General features: G+C 43.2%; 1 protein-coding gene across 3 annotated transcripts in view; it reads left to right on the top strand.

Moving 5' to 3' along the window:
• CUNH10orf76 (chromosome unknown C10orf76 homolog) overlaps positions 1 to 14,002 on the top strand; it is a 192,328-nt gene that overhangs the window by 70,197 nt on the left and 108,129 nt on the right. For all 3 annotated transcript variants that reach the window (XM_021718019.1, XM_021718018.1, XM_008068973.1), the window contains 2 exons: positions 5,632 to 5,714; positions 7,211 to 7,337. In XM_021718019.1, coding sequence (XP_021573694.1) covers positions 5,632 to 5,714; positions 7,211 to 7,337 — 210 coding nt within the window. The remainder of the gene's footprint in view (positions 1 to 5,631; positions 5,715 to 7,210; positions 7,338 to 14,002) is intronic.

The raw sequence follows: 14,002 nt of genomic DNA, 5'->3' as shown, positions 1-14,002 counted from the left end.
TACCCATCTCCCCTGATGAGAAGGTTTTGATTTGGGTTCTGTGGCACCTAGTCCTAGCTCTATGGCAGGCCACAAAATAAGGTCTGCCTGAGTCTTGTCTTTGCTTTTCTTTTTCTCTTCATTGTATGTAAATGGTGCTCAGACAGACAGCTCTCTCTCTGACCTGATTCTTTGGAGACATCTATTTGTGCTCTGCTGGAGGCTCTCTGTCTCTTTCCTGTTTTTAATCTTATTTAAATGTCATTCACTTGGTTTTGTAATTAAGCCTCTCCTCTGCTTCTCTGAAGCAGGCGTCTGAGCTACCACTTAATTGTGTCTTCCCATGGTTGGCATGGTCCTCTCTGCACCTGGTTTACCTCAAGTGGGGACCGGTTTTAGTCCTGGAGAAATTCCCATATCCATTATTCATTCTACTCCTACATGGCAACATAATTTGCTGCTACCTTCTTCCCTTCCCATGAATTCAAAGTAGGATGGAAAATAGTCTAGGATGGTCCTTGCTGTGTAGGATACATTAATGCTAGGAACAGCTCTGCAAACAAGGTTCTCTGCAGGGTGGGGGTGCCTGTGTTAGGTGGCAGGATTCTCAGGCAGATAGTACTGAACACTTCCTATTTGAAATTCAGTGGGCTGCCTCTGCCTCTGGGAATTCATGTGGGACTCAGGGAGCCATCGAGGTACCAGGTCGTGGCTCAGCTTCCAGAACCTGCACATGAGCCTTCATTCCATGCAGACAAGTCAGAACTTCCACACGCTGCTGTCATATTGTTTCACCAAATACAGTGCAAAAACCGCCCAAGGATGGGAACGTGGGCTGAAGTGAAGTATGTCTGGCCTGAATTACCAGGGGCAGAATGCAAGTCTTACGGGCCTAAAGCGCTGAGTATTGCAGACTGTACTCTCTTCAGTATATCGGTGGGCTCTGCTGATGTCTGTGGCAGTTGGGAGACAGATTGCCTTGTGGCCTGTGTGAGAATGGCTTTCTTCCTTCTCCTGTGTGTATCACACTGTCATCCCTGACTCTGGATCCCAGAGATCAAGAATAGCAGTAGTCCATGTGTTAGTTGCCTCTAGTCCAGAGTCAGAAGATGTAGCAGCTGTAGCTAGTTTGGAATTCCTGAAAAAGAGCCCAGAAACTAAGTTTTCGAGGGTGTGGTAGAAAAGCCTTTCCAGTGAAGAAATTAGTGTGCGTGGAGCATCCACTTCCCTGCAACTTAAACACCTTTAACATGTAATACTTCAAATATTTTACTGTAATAACGTCTCACTTTTTTACTCAGTGCAGGGTAAGAGTATTTATAGTCAGGTGTCTGGAGCCTCTTTTGGTGGATGAGCTAACAGGGACCAGGAGTCAAGCCCAGACGCCCCAAAGATTTCATCGTTCACCACAGCCTTGAACTCCTTGGGTCAAGCATTCTCTCCACCTCAGCCTCCTTAGTATCCTTGCTTCCTTTTAAAACTATTATTTAACTAAGAGAAGCATGATAATGCAGGGGGTTAAATTAAAGAAAGAAAAAGTATGTCCTACCCCTCCGTTTTACAATGACTGTAACACGTGTTGTACTTGGCAAACACTTACTGACATATGACTAATTAACAGTACTATGTTTATGCAGTCAACCCTTATTTGTATTTATAGTTATCTGAATTCTTCCTGCTATGTCCTGCTACTACTGTGATTGTCCTTGAAACAGGTTGGCTGGTCATGTGCCCAGATGGCATCAAGTAGCAGGTGGTTTGGGGCAGTTTTCTGAAAATGTGTATATGTGGGGGAGTGTGTGTGTGGCAGGGGGTAAACCAAGAGCCAGCCAGCATGAGCTCTATGTTGGCTCTGAGGTCCTGCTGGCCAGACCTCTTCTGTACTCAAAACTGCCCCTGACATGAGGGTATCTCTTCTTTGGCCTCCTGTCTAAACCCTGTGCCAAGCTCTGTGCCATAATAGCTTATGACTTAATTGTTTATACCCCATACTCTTTTGTTTTGGTCCTGAGTTCGCATAAAGAAAGGGGATCTTGACTCCCTATCACATCGTTATCCAATCATATTCCATGTGCAGTGCACAGTTTGAAGGAGGCAATACTGAGTTAGGGAATTAGGATCAGTTTTAGTTGACCGTTATATGCTGAAGAGAACATACTAGAGAAGAAACAGAGACAAAGAAGGGGAAAGAGAGCATGTGAGAAGTGAGAGGTACAGCAGAGAGCCAGGTCAGGAGCTGCCTGGGAGGCCACTGAGGTGACTTGTGAGGAAAGCTTCGGGGGGTCTTTTTGTGTTGTAGCAGGAAGGCAATAATGTGCAACCACCAACTCCTAACTTCCAAATATTTCCATGACTCCAAAGTAAAACCCCTTATCCATTCAGCAATTTCTCTTCACTGTGCCCTTCCCCCACCCCCTGGCAATCACCAATCTGGGCTCTATCTATCCGGAGACTTAACTATTCTGGATATTTCATATACGTGGATTCATACAATATGTGACCTTTTGTGTTTGGCTTCTTTCACTTAGCATATTGTCAAGGTTCACGCATATTTTGTCATAGATTTCATTCCTTCCATTGTATCTAATGTGCCACGACTCGTTTTTAATCCATTCATCTCTTGATGGGCACTTGGACTATTTTCACCTTTAGCTATTGTGAGCATCGCTGCTGTGAACTCGTATATGCAACATACTGACTGAGTATCAGTTTTCAACTGTTTTGAATATACCAGGGGGTGCCAAAAATTGTATACACATTTTGAGATGTTTACTGTGGTAGTGTGTGACTGTAGTTCTGGCTACTTGGAAAGCTGAGGTGGAAGAATTGCCGGAGCCCAGCAGGTTGTCACTGGGGTGGCCGTGAGCATGCCACTGCATTCCAACCTGGACAACGGAGTGAGACTCTGACTCAAACCAAACAAAAAACAAAACCAAAAAAAGCAAAGTCTGGAGAAGTGTCGGAAACAGACTAGTCAGCGGGTCTAAGCACACCACTTAGAGTGAGCGGTTTTGCCTCCTTTATCATTCAACTTGATCTGGTTTAATCTTTTTAGGGAGTGGTAGAAAGAACACTGAACAGGAGACTAGGTTTTAGTTCTAGCTGAGTCTCTAGCTGGTTTGGGGTGAGGCATGGAGTTTTCTTATCCAAAAATGAGAAAACTGGTTAAATGATCTCTAAGGTCCTGTCTAGTTCTAAAAATCTATGATCAGCTATGTCTAGGCCACACAGACTTAGAACTCTCATGATATCAGGTCAGAAGATAGAAGAGGATATGTATATAGTGGTGTATAGGACACCCAAACAGTTGATATAATGATTGCAAAGTCAGGGAGATGATGAAATAAAAGCACTATTTCATGAGATATTTGGGGCATTCTCTCTTTGAAGAGGAATTATAGTCTCTGATGTCAAAAGCTTGTGGGGTCAAGTTTAAGGTTGCTTTGTTCATTTTAATTGCCTGTTAAACTCACTGTAGATAATTAACTACTTCCAGGTGAGAAAACCCTAGCATTTGTTTTGCTTTTTTTTGGTGGGGGATGTCTGACCTGAATTATCAGGGGCAGAATGCAAGTCTAATGGGACTAAAGTGCAGAGTATTGCAGACTGTACCCTCTTCAGTACTGTTGGGCTCTGCTGATATCTGTGGCAGTTGGGAGACAGATTGCCTTTTGGCCTGTGTGAGAATAGCTCTCTTCCTTCTCTCGTGTGTATCACGCTGTCATCCCTGACTCTGGATCCCAGAGACCAAGAATAGCTGTAGTACAGCTGAGGAGCAATAAATCATTGCTTCCACGTCCTCCAGGTTTCCTGCCTCTTAATTACCACAGAGTCACTGCTGAGGCTGCATCTTTGTGCTGTATGTGCTGGGGACAAAGGCCCTCATTGATTGGATATGTGCAAAAGCTGCTTTGTCTCTCTTCAGCCATCATGTTTTTGCTGAGTGCCATGTGTGCTACCCGTCCCCTTCTCTTGCCTCCTCTGAGTTTATAGAGTCTGATTATGAGATGGTTTGTCCATTAAGGGCTTGTCTGAGACCTGGGATATAGGGGTGGGATGGGTAGCCCCTAAGTTAGCTCAGCAAGGTGATCTTCACTAAGGAGGAAAGTTTGAACTGGAGTTAGTTGTTTTTATGTGAATTTTAGCCAACCCTCTTTATTCCCTGCATTCTGGGTAGGAGCAAAGCAGGTTGTGCGATCTAGAATTCGCTCCCCTGGGCTTTTTTTTGGGGGGGGCGGGGCGTTGAGGGGTCCATTTCAACAGATCACGTGTTAACAGACTACCATCAGAAGGGGCAACTGCCTGTCTTTTGGCTTTTCGTTATGAAACCCCAGATAACTTAAGTCCAGGTGGGGATCAGAGTTCATAATTGAGGATGGCTACCTCCGTCATCACTAGCAAGGCTTTCCTGCTATTTGAGGGGAAGATTTGGGCTTTAGAAACAGAACGTGGGTGAAGCCAGGCTTGTGTACTTGCCTTGCCTGTGGATTCTTTCCTGCACCTGTGCTTTTGGAGAATTAAGAGTGAGGGGTGTTTTGTGGCAGGCAGCAGTGTCTGGAGGGTCTCCTACTCATCCTTCCGCACTGTTCCAAATCAAAGCGTACATCTCTCTCTAAGAGTAGTAAACTTCACACAAAGCTCAGACAGCATGGGAGAATGAAGTTCTTTGTGGGCAAAGAAGCAGATGTGGTCTTAGAAAAGGAGAAGTCAAAGCTTTTCTTGGGTCCATCGAAGGTGGGAGGTTTGATGGGGAGAAGACAAGGACCATAGCCTGTCTGCAGCTGCTGAACCCCTTCTTTATAGTATCCCATCGAGCAGGGGAGCGAGGTGCAGAGACATTATTCAAGGTGGGCCCAGTTCATGGACAAGTGTCCTAGGTGAAATGAGCACAAGGCAATTGATAATTTTTTTTAAGTGTAGTATTTACTTACACAAAAGGTCTTTAAAGCTGCACTCCTAGCCTGGGAATGTGATAGTCAGTCTCTTTCCTGAGGTGGTTTGGGTTTTCACAATCTCTCCTCTCACCAAGGATTGCCAGGTCGAGAAGGAGCCTTTTGGGTAAATATGTCACTGTCAAGGGAGGTCAGAGCAAGCTGAACTTTTGTGTAGCTGGAGCAGTGAACGGCTGCTTTCCCTCTCCATGAGCTCTCTCCCCACCCAGAGCTGGTGCCCAGCTGTTGGTGCCATGGTGTAGCTGCCACACCGGTGACCAATTAGAATTGATAGATGTTTCTCTTAGCATTGATATTTGAAACAGATGCTGGCAGCCTAGGGTAGAAGAGGGACACTCATTTTCTTCCACCTGAAATTGAGCAAATTTGATGGAGAAATCACCATGGGAGTAAATTTGGAATGCCAAAATGTCAGTTTTATAGGCAAATTTCTGAGCTTAATTACTATTTAAGAAGTGGTAAAAAGAAGTAGATTTTTAAAAACCTCCCAAGGGCAGATAAGCATACATGTGCTTGGGGAGCTTAGTGCTTTCCTCAAATACACTTACCATACTTACTTTTTAGAAGACCTTGGTGCTGAGACTTACTCATTTTAACCCTATGGATTTCTGTAGAGCTAGTCTGGTTTCATTTAACTTTATTGATTATGGTTTGAATAGCTTGTTGATGTCTTTCTTTTTTCTTTTCTTTTTTTTTAAAGCCTTGATAAATTTGCTGAAGTTCCTTATGTCAAATGAGACTGTACTTCTGGCCAAACACAACATTTTTACATTAGCCCTCATGGTGAGTAACAAAACAAATATTTTTTTTTCCCTGAAGCCTTACACTTTTCTTGGGTCCAAGGCAGAAATGAGCTAGTTTGAAACAGGAGCTGGTGGTCTGGGGAATAAACCATAGAGGAAACCAGGCCTCTATTTTCTTTTTGGATCAGAATCTCTAGACTGGTGGTCCCCACTCTTACCTGTGTCTTTGGTAAGCTCTGCATGACTCTTTTTCCTTCACGACTGTATTGTCTGGCAGGGGTGGGTATAGGTATTATCTCTGCATATGAATAGTGAGTCTTGGTCCCAGTTGAGAGACTCCTGTATACCACTGCAGTCTCTGTGTTGGTAAATAGCAAAGCCTCTAAGCATATCCCAGCCAGATGAGTAGTTCTGTCATGGCTGCACTTGGGAGTCACACACTGTTGCCTAGGCTGGAGTGTAGCGGCACATTCATGGCCACCCCTGTGTCGATCTGTTGGACTCAGGCGATTCTTCTGCCTCAGTCTTCCAAGTACCCAGGACTATAGGCATGCACTACCACACCCTGCTCATTTTTTGATTTATTGCAGAGATGAGGTCTTGCCAGGTTGCCCAGGCTGGTCTCAAACCCGTGGGCTCAGGCAGTTCCCTCACCTCGGCTTCCCAAAGTGCTGGGATGATAGACTTGAGCCACCGCGCCCGGCCTGTTGTGCCTTTTAACTGTCCTCTTGGGATATTAATCAGTGTGTTTGTTTGCAAATGTCCAAAACTTGGGAGTGAAAAGTTCTGGTGTGTAGCATTTGCTGCTTGTCATTGTATAACTGCACCCACCATGGCCAGTTTCAAGTTGTCAACGTGGTAGCAGAGTCCTGCAGAGCTGGGAGGACTGCAGCCACACACCTGGATGGGGTGTTCCCACCCCATGATTACACGAGGTGTGAGCTCTCCTCCAAGCTTAGAAAAGAGGGAGAAGTAGAGAAAAGTTAGAAAGTGATAAGTTTTGAGTGTCTGTTACTTTCATTTTAATGTAATTTATTTAACTGTACATATATATGAGTGGATTCTTTTATAAGGGCTGCATTTAACAACGAGCTTACAAAATTCTTGAATATTTATTTATTTATTTATTTATTTTTTGAGTTGGAGTCTCACTCTGTCGCCCAGACTGGAGTGCAGTGGCCGCTCCCGGCCACCACAGCCTTGACCCACTGGGCTCCGGTGATCCTTCTACTTTAGTCTTCCGAGTAGCCAGAATTACAGGCATACACTACCATGCCCCGTTGAGTTTTTGATTTATTGTAGAGATGAGGTCTCACCAAGATGCCCAAGTGGGTCTTGAACCCGCGGGCTCAGGCAATCCACTCACCTCAGCCTCCCAAGGCACGGGATTACAGGCTGAGCCACCAAGCCCGGCTATTTCCTGAATATTTAATAATCAACTCTTGTAAGCTGGTAAGAGCTGGTTACAGCATACCTCTGATAATTTTTGGTCTTCATAGCTTGATGCTTATTTGTGGACTTTTGCTTCTTTTTTAGATTGTGAACCTATTTAATATGTTTATCACATATGGTGACACATTCCTGCCAACCCCCAGCAGCTATGATGAACTTTACTATGAGATTATCCGCATGCACCAGAGCTTTGACAACCTCTACTCTATGGGTAAGCAGTCTTTTCTTTTTACTCATCTCCACCAGCTGTCTGGTTTTTGGCATATAAGAGGAAAAGACTACAAAACATTCTCCTCTAGTTGTTTGGTGCCCTTGTGTGGCACAGAGTATAGTTGTCTCCTCTTTACGAGCAATAGGAAGGTATCTGTGGACGTTTTTGCCTTGTGGAACTCAGATTTCATCTCAGTGGGAAGCTGGTTAGCAGCCCTTTGTTGATGTTTGTGAAGGAGAGAGAATAAGGAAGCTTATGGGTTCGGTGAATGCCAGGGAGATGGGGGTGAAAGAGCAGGAGGGAACTGACAGCGGCAAATCGAAGAGCTTGGCTCCCAAAGGAACATTGTGTGATTTGAGAAGGTACAAGATTTTAAGGAGTCTTAGTGTGCCTATGTATTTTTAGCATAACTCCCAAGAGGAAGTGGGCATTAGATTAGATATAAATTTTTTTGCAAACTTTTTGGTGATTGGCTCACTGAAAATTTACTGTGCAGCTGTAGTGAGAATAACTTATTTATGAAAGATGTCATGTGTTCCAATAGTTTGAGAAAAGGGTCTAGTCAATTCTACTTGGAGTTTAAGGGGTAAGGAAAGATATCTGTAGGTTGCACAGAAACAGAAGGCCACTCAGTAAAGCTATCTTATTTAAAAAACCCCAACTTCTAGTTTTACTGAGGTATAACTGATATATAATGAGCTGCATGCATTTAAAATATATAAATTTTAATAAGTTTTCACATATATGTATGTATGTGAAACCATCAGTGATCAAGGATAATGAAGATGGATATCCATCACTTCCCAATAGTGTCCTTGTATCGCTTTAGAATCTATCTCTCATGTCCCTCTCTCCACTTCCACCCCTTACATTCCATCCTTGAGCCACCAGTATTCTTTCTGTCACTGTAGATTAGTTTGCTTCATTCCTTGTGATGAGATTACTTGTGAAAACCCCAACCTCTGGGACTCCTCTCTCATGAGAAAAGTAGAGGGGATTTGGAATAAGTACCAGGAGAAAGAGTAGAAGTAAGCAGTGAAAGAGAGGGATTTTCTGAGATGAAAATATTTTTTATAATAGACTTTATTTTTTATTTTTGGTTTTTGTTTTTTTTAGTCTGAGTCTCACTCTGTGGCCTAGGATGGAGTACAGTGGCACGCTGTTCACGGCCACTGCAGCTGTGGCTCAGGCGATCCTTCCGCCTCAGCCTTCCAAGTAGCTGGAACCACAGGCATATGCCACCATGCCCCAGCCAATTTTTTCATTTATTGTAGAGACGAGGTCTTGCATGTTGCTCAGGCTAGTCTCGAACCCTTGGGCTCAGGCAGTCCTCTCGCCTCAGCCTCCCAAAGTACTGGAATTACAGGTGTGAGCCACTGTGCCTGGCAGAAGAAAACCTTTTTTTTTTTTTTTTTGAGTGGGAGTCTCACTCCGTTGCTCATGCTGGAGTGCTGTGGCACGCTCATGGCCAACCCAGCATTGACCTGCAGTGCTCAGGTGATTCTTCCGCCTCACCCTTCCAAGTAGCCAGAACTACAGATGTGCACTACCACACCAGGCTAATTTTTTGAGTTATTGTAGAGACGAGGTATCACTGAGTTGCCCAGGCTGGTCTTGAACTGATGGTCTCAGGCAATCCTCTCGCCTCAGCCTCCCAAAGTGCTGGGATGATAGGCTTGAGCCACCATTCCCAGGCAGAAGAAAACTTTTAAGAGAGCTTTGTATGACTTTGCTGTGATGTCTTAGGCAGTGAGAGTAGGGCCTGTATTAGTAGAATGTTTTCATCTGCAAATGTCATAAAACACTGACTTAAGCTATCTTAAACAATAGAAAAGTTATTACCTTTTATAAGAACTCTAAACAACGACATTTCCAGAATAGTGTGATCAAGTGCTTCACAGTGTCTTCAAGGACCCACATATTTTTTATATCTCTGCTTTCTCATTCTCAGTGTAATAGCTTTAGCATCAGGTCAGTTCCTCACCTGATAGTAAGTTCCGTTTGTCACATCAAGACACATGTCTCTTTTTCTGGGAGCTCATAAGACTTGCCTGGGAAACCTCCAGCAAATTTCTCATTGGCCAGATGTATTCAGTGTACTCCAGAGTGGTTTGCGTCTGCCTTGCTTTACCAACTTCCTGAGAACGTAGACTATAGAATTTTCCAAGGGTGAAGTGCTGCTTTGAAGGCTCTTTTACTTGTCAATAGATAAATAAAAATGTCTTTCAGGAAGGAAAAGAGATTTGAAGTAGGGGAGATATTTTATAAAAGCCTGATACACCTGCTTAACTGAGCCATGTAACTGGTTGAATGAGATAAGCCCTTGTAGCTACAGAAACAAGATAAGAGAAGATATCTGTTAATGCCCAAATCTGCCAAGGAATAAAAATGTTAAACAGGAGAGCACAAATAGGAAAGTGAACATTTTCATAACAAAACAAACAGTAGGATGTAGCATGTTTCAGTGTTCTCTGTTTTATATCAAATGTGATGAAACTTCTGGTAGAAAAGACACTTGTTTTTTGTTAATTTTTTGAGGCATAATTTACATATAAGCCGGGCTCGATGGCTCAGACTGTAATCCCGCGCTTTGGGAGGCCGAGGTGAGTGAATTGCATTTGTCAAAACTCAGAACTGTACATTAAAAGGGGCGACTTTTACTATATATGTAAATTTTTATTTTTATTTTTAATTTTTATTTTTTTGAGTTGGAGTCTCACTCAGTCTCCCAGACTGGAGTGCAGTGGCCGCTCCTGGCCACCGCAGCCTTGACCTGCTGGGCTCCGGCGATCCTTCCGCCTCAGCCTTCCAAGTAGCCGGAATTACAGGCATGTGCTACCACGCCCAGCTAATTTTTTTGATTTATTGTAGAGATGAGGTCTTGCCAAGTTGCCCAGGCGGGTCTCGAACCTGCGGGCTCCAGCAATCCACTCACCTCAGCCTCCCAAAGGCGCAGGATTACAGGCTGAGCCACCGAGCCTGGCTAGGTTTTCAGTTTTTAGTGATGATAAATAAAGCCCCTATAAACATTCTTGTACAGGGTTTTGTGTGAACACAAGTTTTTATTTCACTTGGTTATATACCTAGGAATGGAACTTTTGGGTATTATGGTAAATGTATGTTTTAACTGTATGACAAGCTACCTGACCATTTTCCAAAGCATCTGTGCTATTTAACATTCTCTCCAGCCATGTGCAAGAGTTATTCCGTATCCTAGCTAGCACCTGATGTTGTCTACTTCTGTGGGGTTTTTTTTTTTTTTTTTGCTTAGAGGTGTATAGCGATACCTCATGGTGTTTAAATTTCATGTGAGTAATGACGTTGAGCATCTTCTCCTGTCCTTATTTACCATCAATATGTCTTCTTTGGTGAAGTATTTACTCAGTTCTCCTGCCCCCTTAAACACACACACACACACACACACACACACACACAGTAACAGCTATTGCACACACATGTTCATAGCAGCACTACTTACAAGAGCCAAAAGTTGGAAGCAACCCGAATGTTTGCTGACAGCTGACTGGATAAACAAAATGTGGTATAAACACACATTGGGATGCCGTGCAACCTTCAAAAGGAAGGAAATCTTGTCACATGCTAGCTACAGTATGGATGAACATTGAGGACGTTGTGCAAAGTGAAATAAAGCAGCCACAAAGGACAGTACTTCTAGCAGGTGTCTAAAGCTGTCAAATTCATACATAAAGAAAGTAGGCCAGGCTCGGTGGTTTAACCTGTAATCCCAGCGCTTTGGGAGGCCGAGGTGAGTGGCTTGCCTGAGCCCACGGGTTCAAGACCCACCTGGGCAACTTGGCGAGACCTCATCTGTACAATAAATCAAAAATTAGCCGGGCATGGTAGCGTAGACCTGTAGTTCCAGCTACTTGGAAGGCTGAGGCAGAAGGATCGCCAGAGCCCAGCAGGTTGAGGCTGCAGTGGCTGGGAGCGGCCACTGCACTCCAGTCTGGGTTACAGAGTGAGACTCCAACTCAAAAAAAAAAAAAAGAAAGTAGAATGGTGGTTGCCAGGGACTGGGGGGAGGGGACAAAGGGGTTGTTTAAGACAGGGGTCTCCCACCCTTGGGCCGCCAACTGGTACTAGTCTGTGGCCTGTTAGAAACTGTTAGGTTTTATAGCAAGAGGTGAGTAACCAGCGAACAGAGCTCCATTTTCTGTCATATCAATAGTGGCATTTTAGATTCTTATTGGAGCGTGAATCCTATTGTGAACTGCACATGTGAGGGATCTAGGTTGCATGCTCCTTATGAGAATCAAATGCCTGGGGATCCTTCTGCCCCTCCTCCCCATCTGTGGAAAAACTGTCTTCCATGAAACTGGTTCCTGATGCCAAAAATATTGGGGACCGCTGGTTAAATCTACAAGGTGAAAAAGTTCTGGAGATCTGTTTTACCACACTGTAATTATGCTTAACACTATTGAGCTGTATGCTTAAAAATGGCTAAGAGGGACTGGCCCAAAGGTAGTGAGTTATCTCAATTGGTCGTTCACAGTCAGTTTGAATTCCTTGTTCTACTCTTTCCCTCTCCTCCCACTACTGCACTTGACTAGTATTTGAAAAAACAATGGTTGAGGGCAAATTTTATATGTTTTTTTTTAACACAATTAGAAAAACAACTAACTGGGCATGGTGGCTCATACCTGCAATCCCAGCACTTTAGGAGGCCAAAGTGAGAGGATTGCCTGAACTCAGGAGTCTGACAGCCTGGACAACGTGGTGAGACCTTGTCTGTATAATTAAAAAAAAAAAATTAGTGGTTGTGGTGGCGCACATCTGTAGTCCCAGCTGCTTGGAAGGCCTGAGAGAAAAGGATCACCTGAGCCTGGCAGGTTGAGGCTGCGGTGGCTGTGAGTGTGCCAGTGTACTCCAGCCTGGGCGTCAGAGTGAGACTCCGACTAAAAAAAATCCCAAAAAACTAAACTCTAAGCTTTATTCAGATTCTACTAATTTTTCCATTAATGGACCTTTTATTCCAGGATCCCATCCATGTTAGTACGTCACATCTGTCGTCGTGACTCCTTAGTCTCCTCTGGTTTGTAACAATTTTTTTGTGTTTCCTTGTTTTTCATGACCTTGGCAGTTTTGAGAATGCTCTTTAATTTGGTTTTTCTTGTGTTTTACTTGTGACTGGACTAGGGTTGTAGATTATAGGTAGGAGACAGGTTCCCTATAGGTTGTGGGTTATAGCCACAAAGTCCAAGCGCCCTTTCCTTTTTTTTTTTTTTTTTTGTGAGTTGGAGTCTTACTTTGTTGCCCAGACTGGAGTGCAGTGGCACGCTTCCAGCCACTGCAACCTTGACCTCCTGGGCTCCGGCGATCCTTCCGCTTCAGCCTTCCAAGTAGCCAGAACTACAGATGCGCTACCATGCCCGGCTGATATTTTATTTATTGTAGAGACCAGGTCTCGCCAAGTTGTCCAGGTGGGTCTTGAACCCGTGGACTCAGGCAGTCTGCTCCCTTGGCCTCCCAAAGTGCTGGGATTACAGGCTGAGCCACCGCGCCCAGCCCCAAGTGCCCTTTTCATCACATGAGGGTACATATTATCAACATGACTTATTACTGATATTAACCTTGATTGCATGATTAAGGTAGAGTCTGGCATGTCTGTCCACTGCAGAGTTGTTTTTTTCTACTTTTCCGTATTCTGATCCTTGGAAGCAAGTCAGTGAATAGCCAACACCAAAGTTGGGGAGTGTGAAGGCTAAGCTCCAACTCCTAGAGGGAAGAGTATATACATAAATTATTTAGAACTTTTCTATAAAGAGGATTGGATTGTTTGTTTTCTTATTTTTGAGACATGAAGTTTCTTTGTTTGTTTTACACACCGGTTACTTATTGGATATATGTTTTACAAACATTTTCTCCTAGATTGTAGCTTTTATTCTCATTTCTTAACAAATGTCTTTGGAAGAACAGAATTCTTATTTTTGATAAATACAATTTATTAATTTTTTCTTTTGTAGTTTTGCCTTTTTTCTGTGGTACTTATGAAATCTTTTCCTGACCCAAAGATAAAAAGGCAATGTCTTATATTTTCTTCTAGAAGTTTTACAGTTTTACCTTACATTTAGGTCTAAGATTCATTTCAAGTTAATTTTTCTATATTTTACTAGGTTTGGATTGGGTTTATGTCAGCACCATTTATTGAAGACTGGTTTTCTTTATTGAATTACCTTGAAACATTTGTCAAAATCAATTGACCTTACCGTGTAGACCTTGTATTCTGTTTTGTTGACATATATGTCTATTCTTTTACAGATAACTGTCTTGAGTACTGTAGCTTTGTATTAAGTCTTGAAATCATATAGTGTGAATCTTTCAACCTTGTTTTTTTGTTTCAATATTGTTTTATTTTAAGTCCTTTACTTTTCCATATGAATTTTAATACATATTTTAAAAAGAAGCGTACTTGAGGTCTTGCTCTGCTGCTGAGGCTGGTCTCGAACCCCTGGGCCCAAGCAATCCTCCTGCCTCAGTTGCCCAAAATGCTGGGATTATAGGTATAAGCCATTGCACCCCTCTCTACTGGAGTTTTGATTGAGATTATGGTGAAACTATAGATAATTTGGGGGAAAATTGATCCCTTGATAATACATTTTACAATCCCTGAACAGAATGTATCTCTTCATTTATTAAAGTCTTTG

Source organism: Carlito syrichta, unplaced genomic scaffold (genome assembly GCF_000164805.1).
Source record: "Carlito syrichta isolate Samal-C Ts95f unplaced genomic scaffold, Tarsius_syrichta-2.0.1 Scaffold311715, whole genome shotgun sequence".
NCBI classification, from domain to species: Eukaryota; Metazoa; Chordata; class Mammalia; order Primates; family Tarsiidae; genus Carlito; species Carlito syrichta.
Note: the sequence above shows the minus strand (reverse complement) of the source record. Positions and strands in the feature narration are given on the sequence as shown.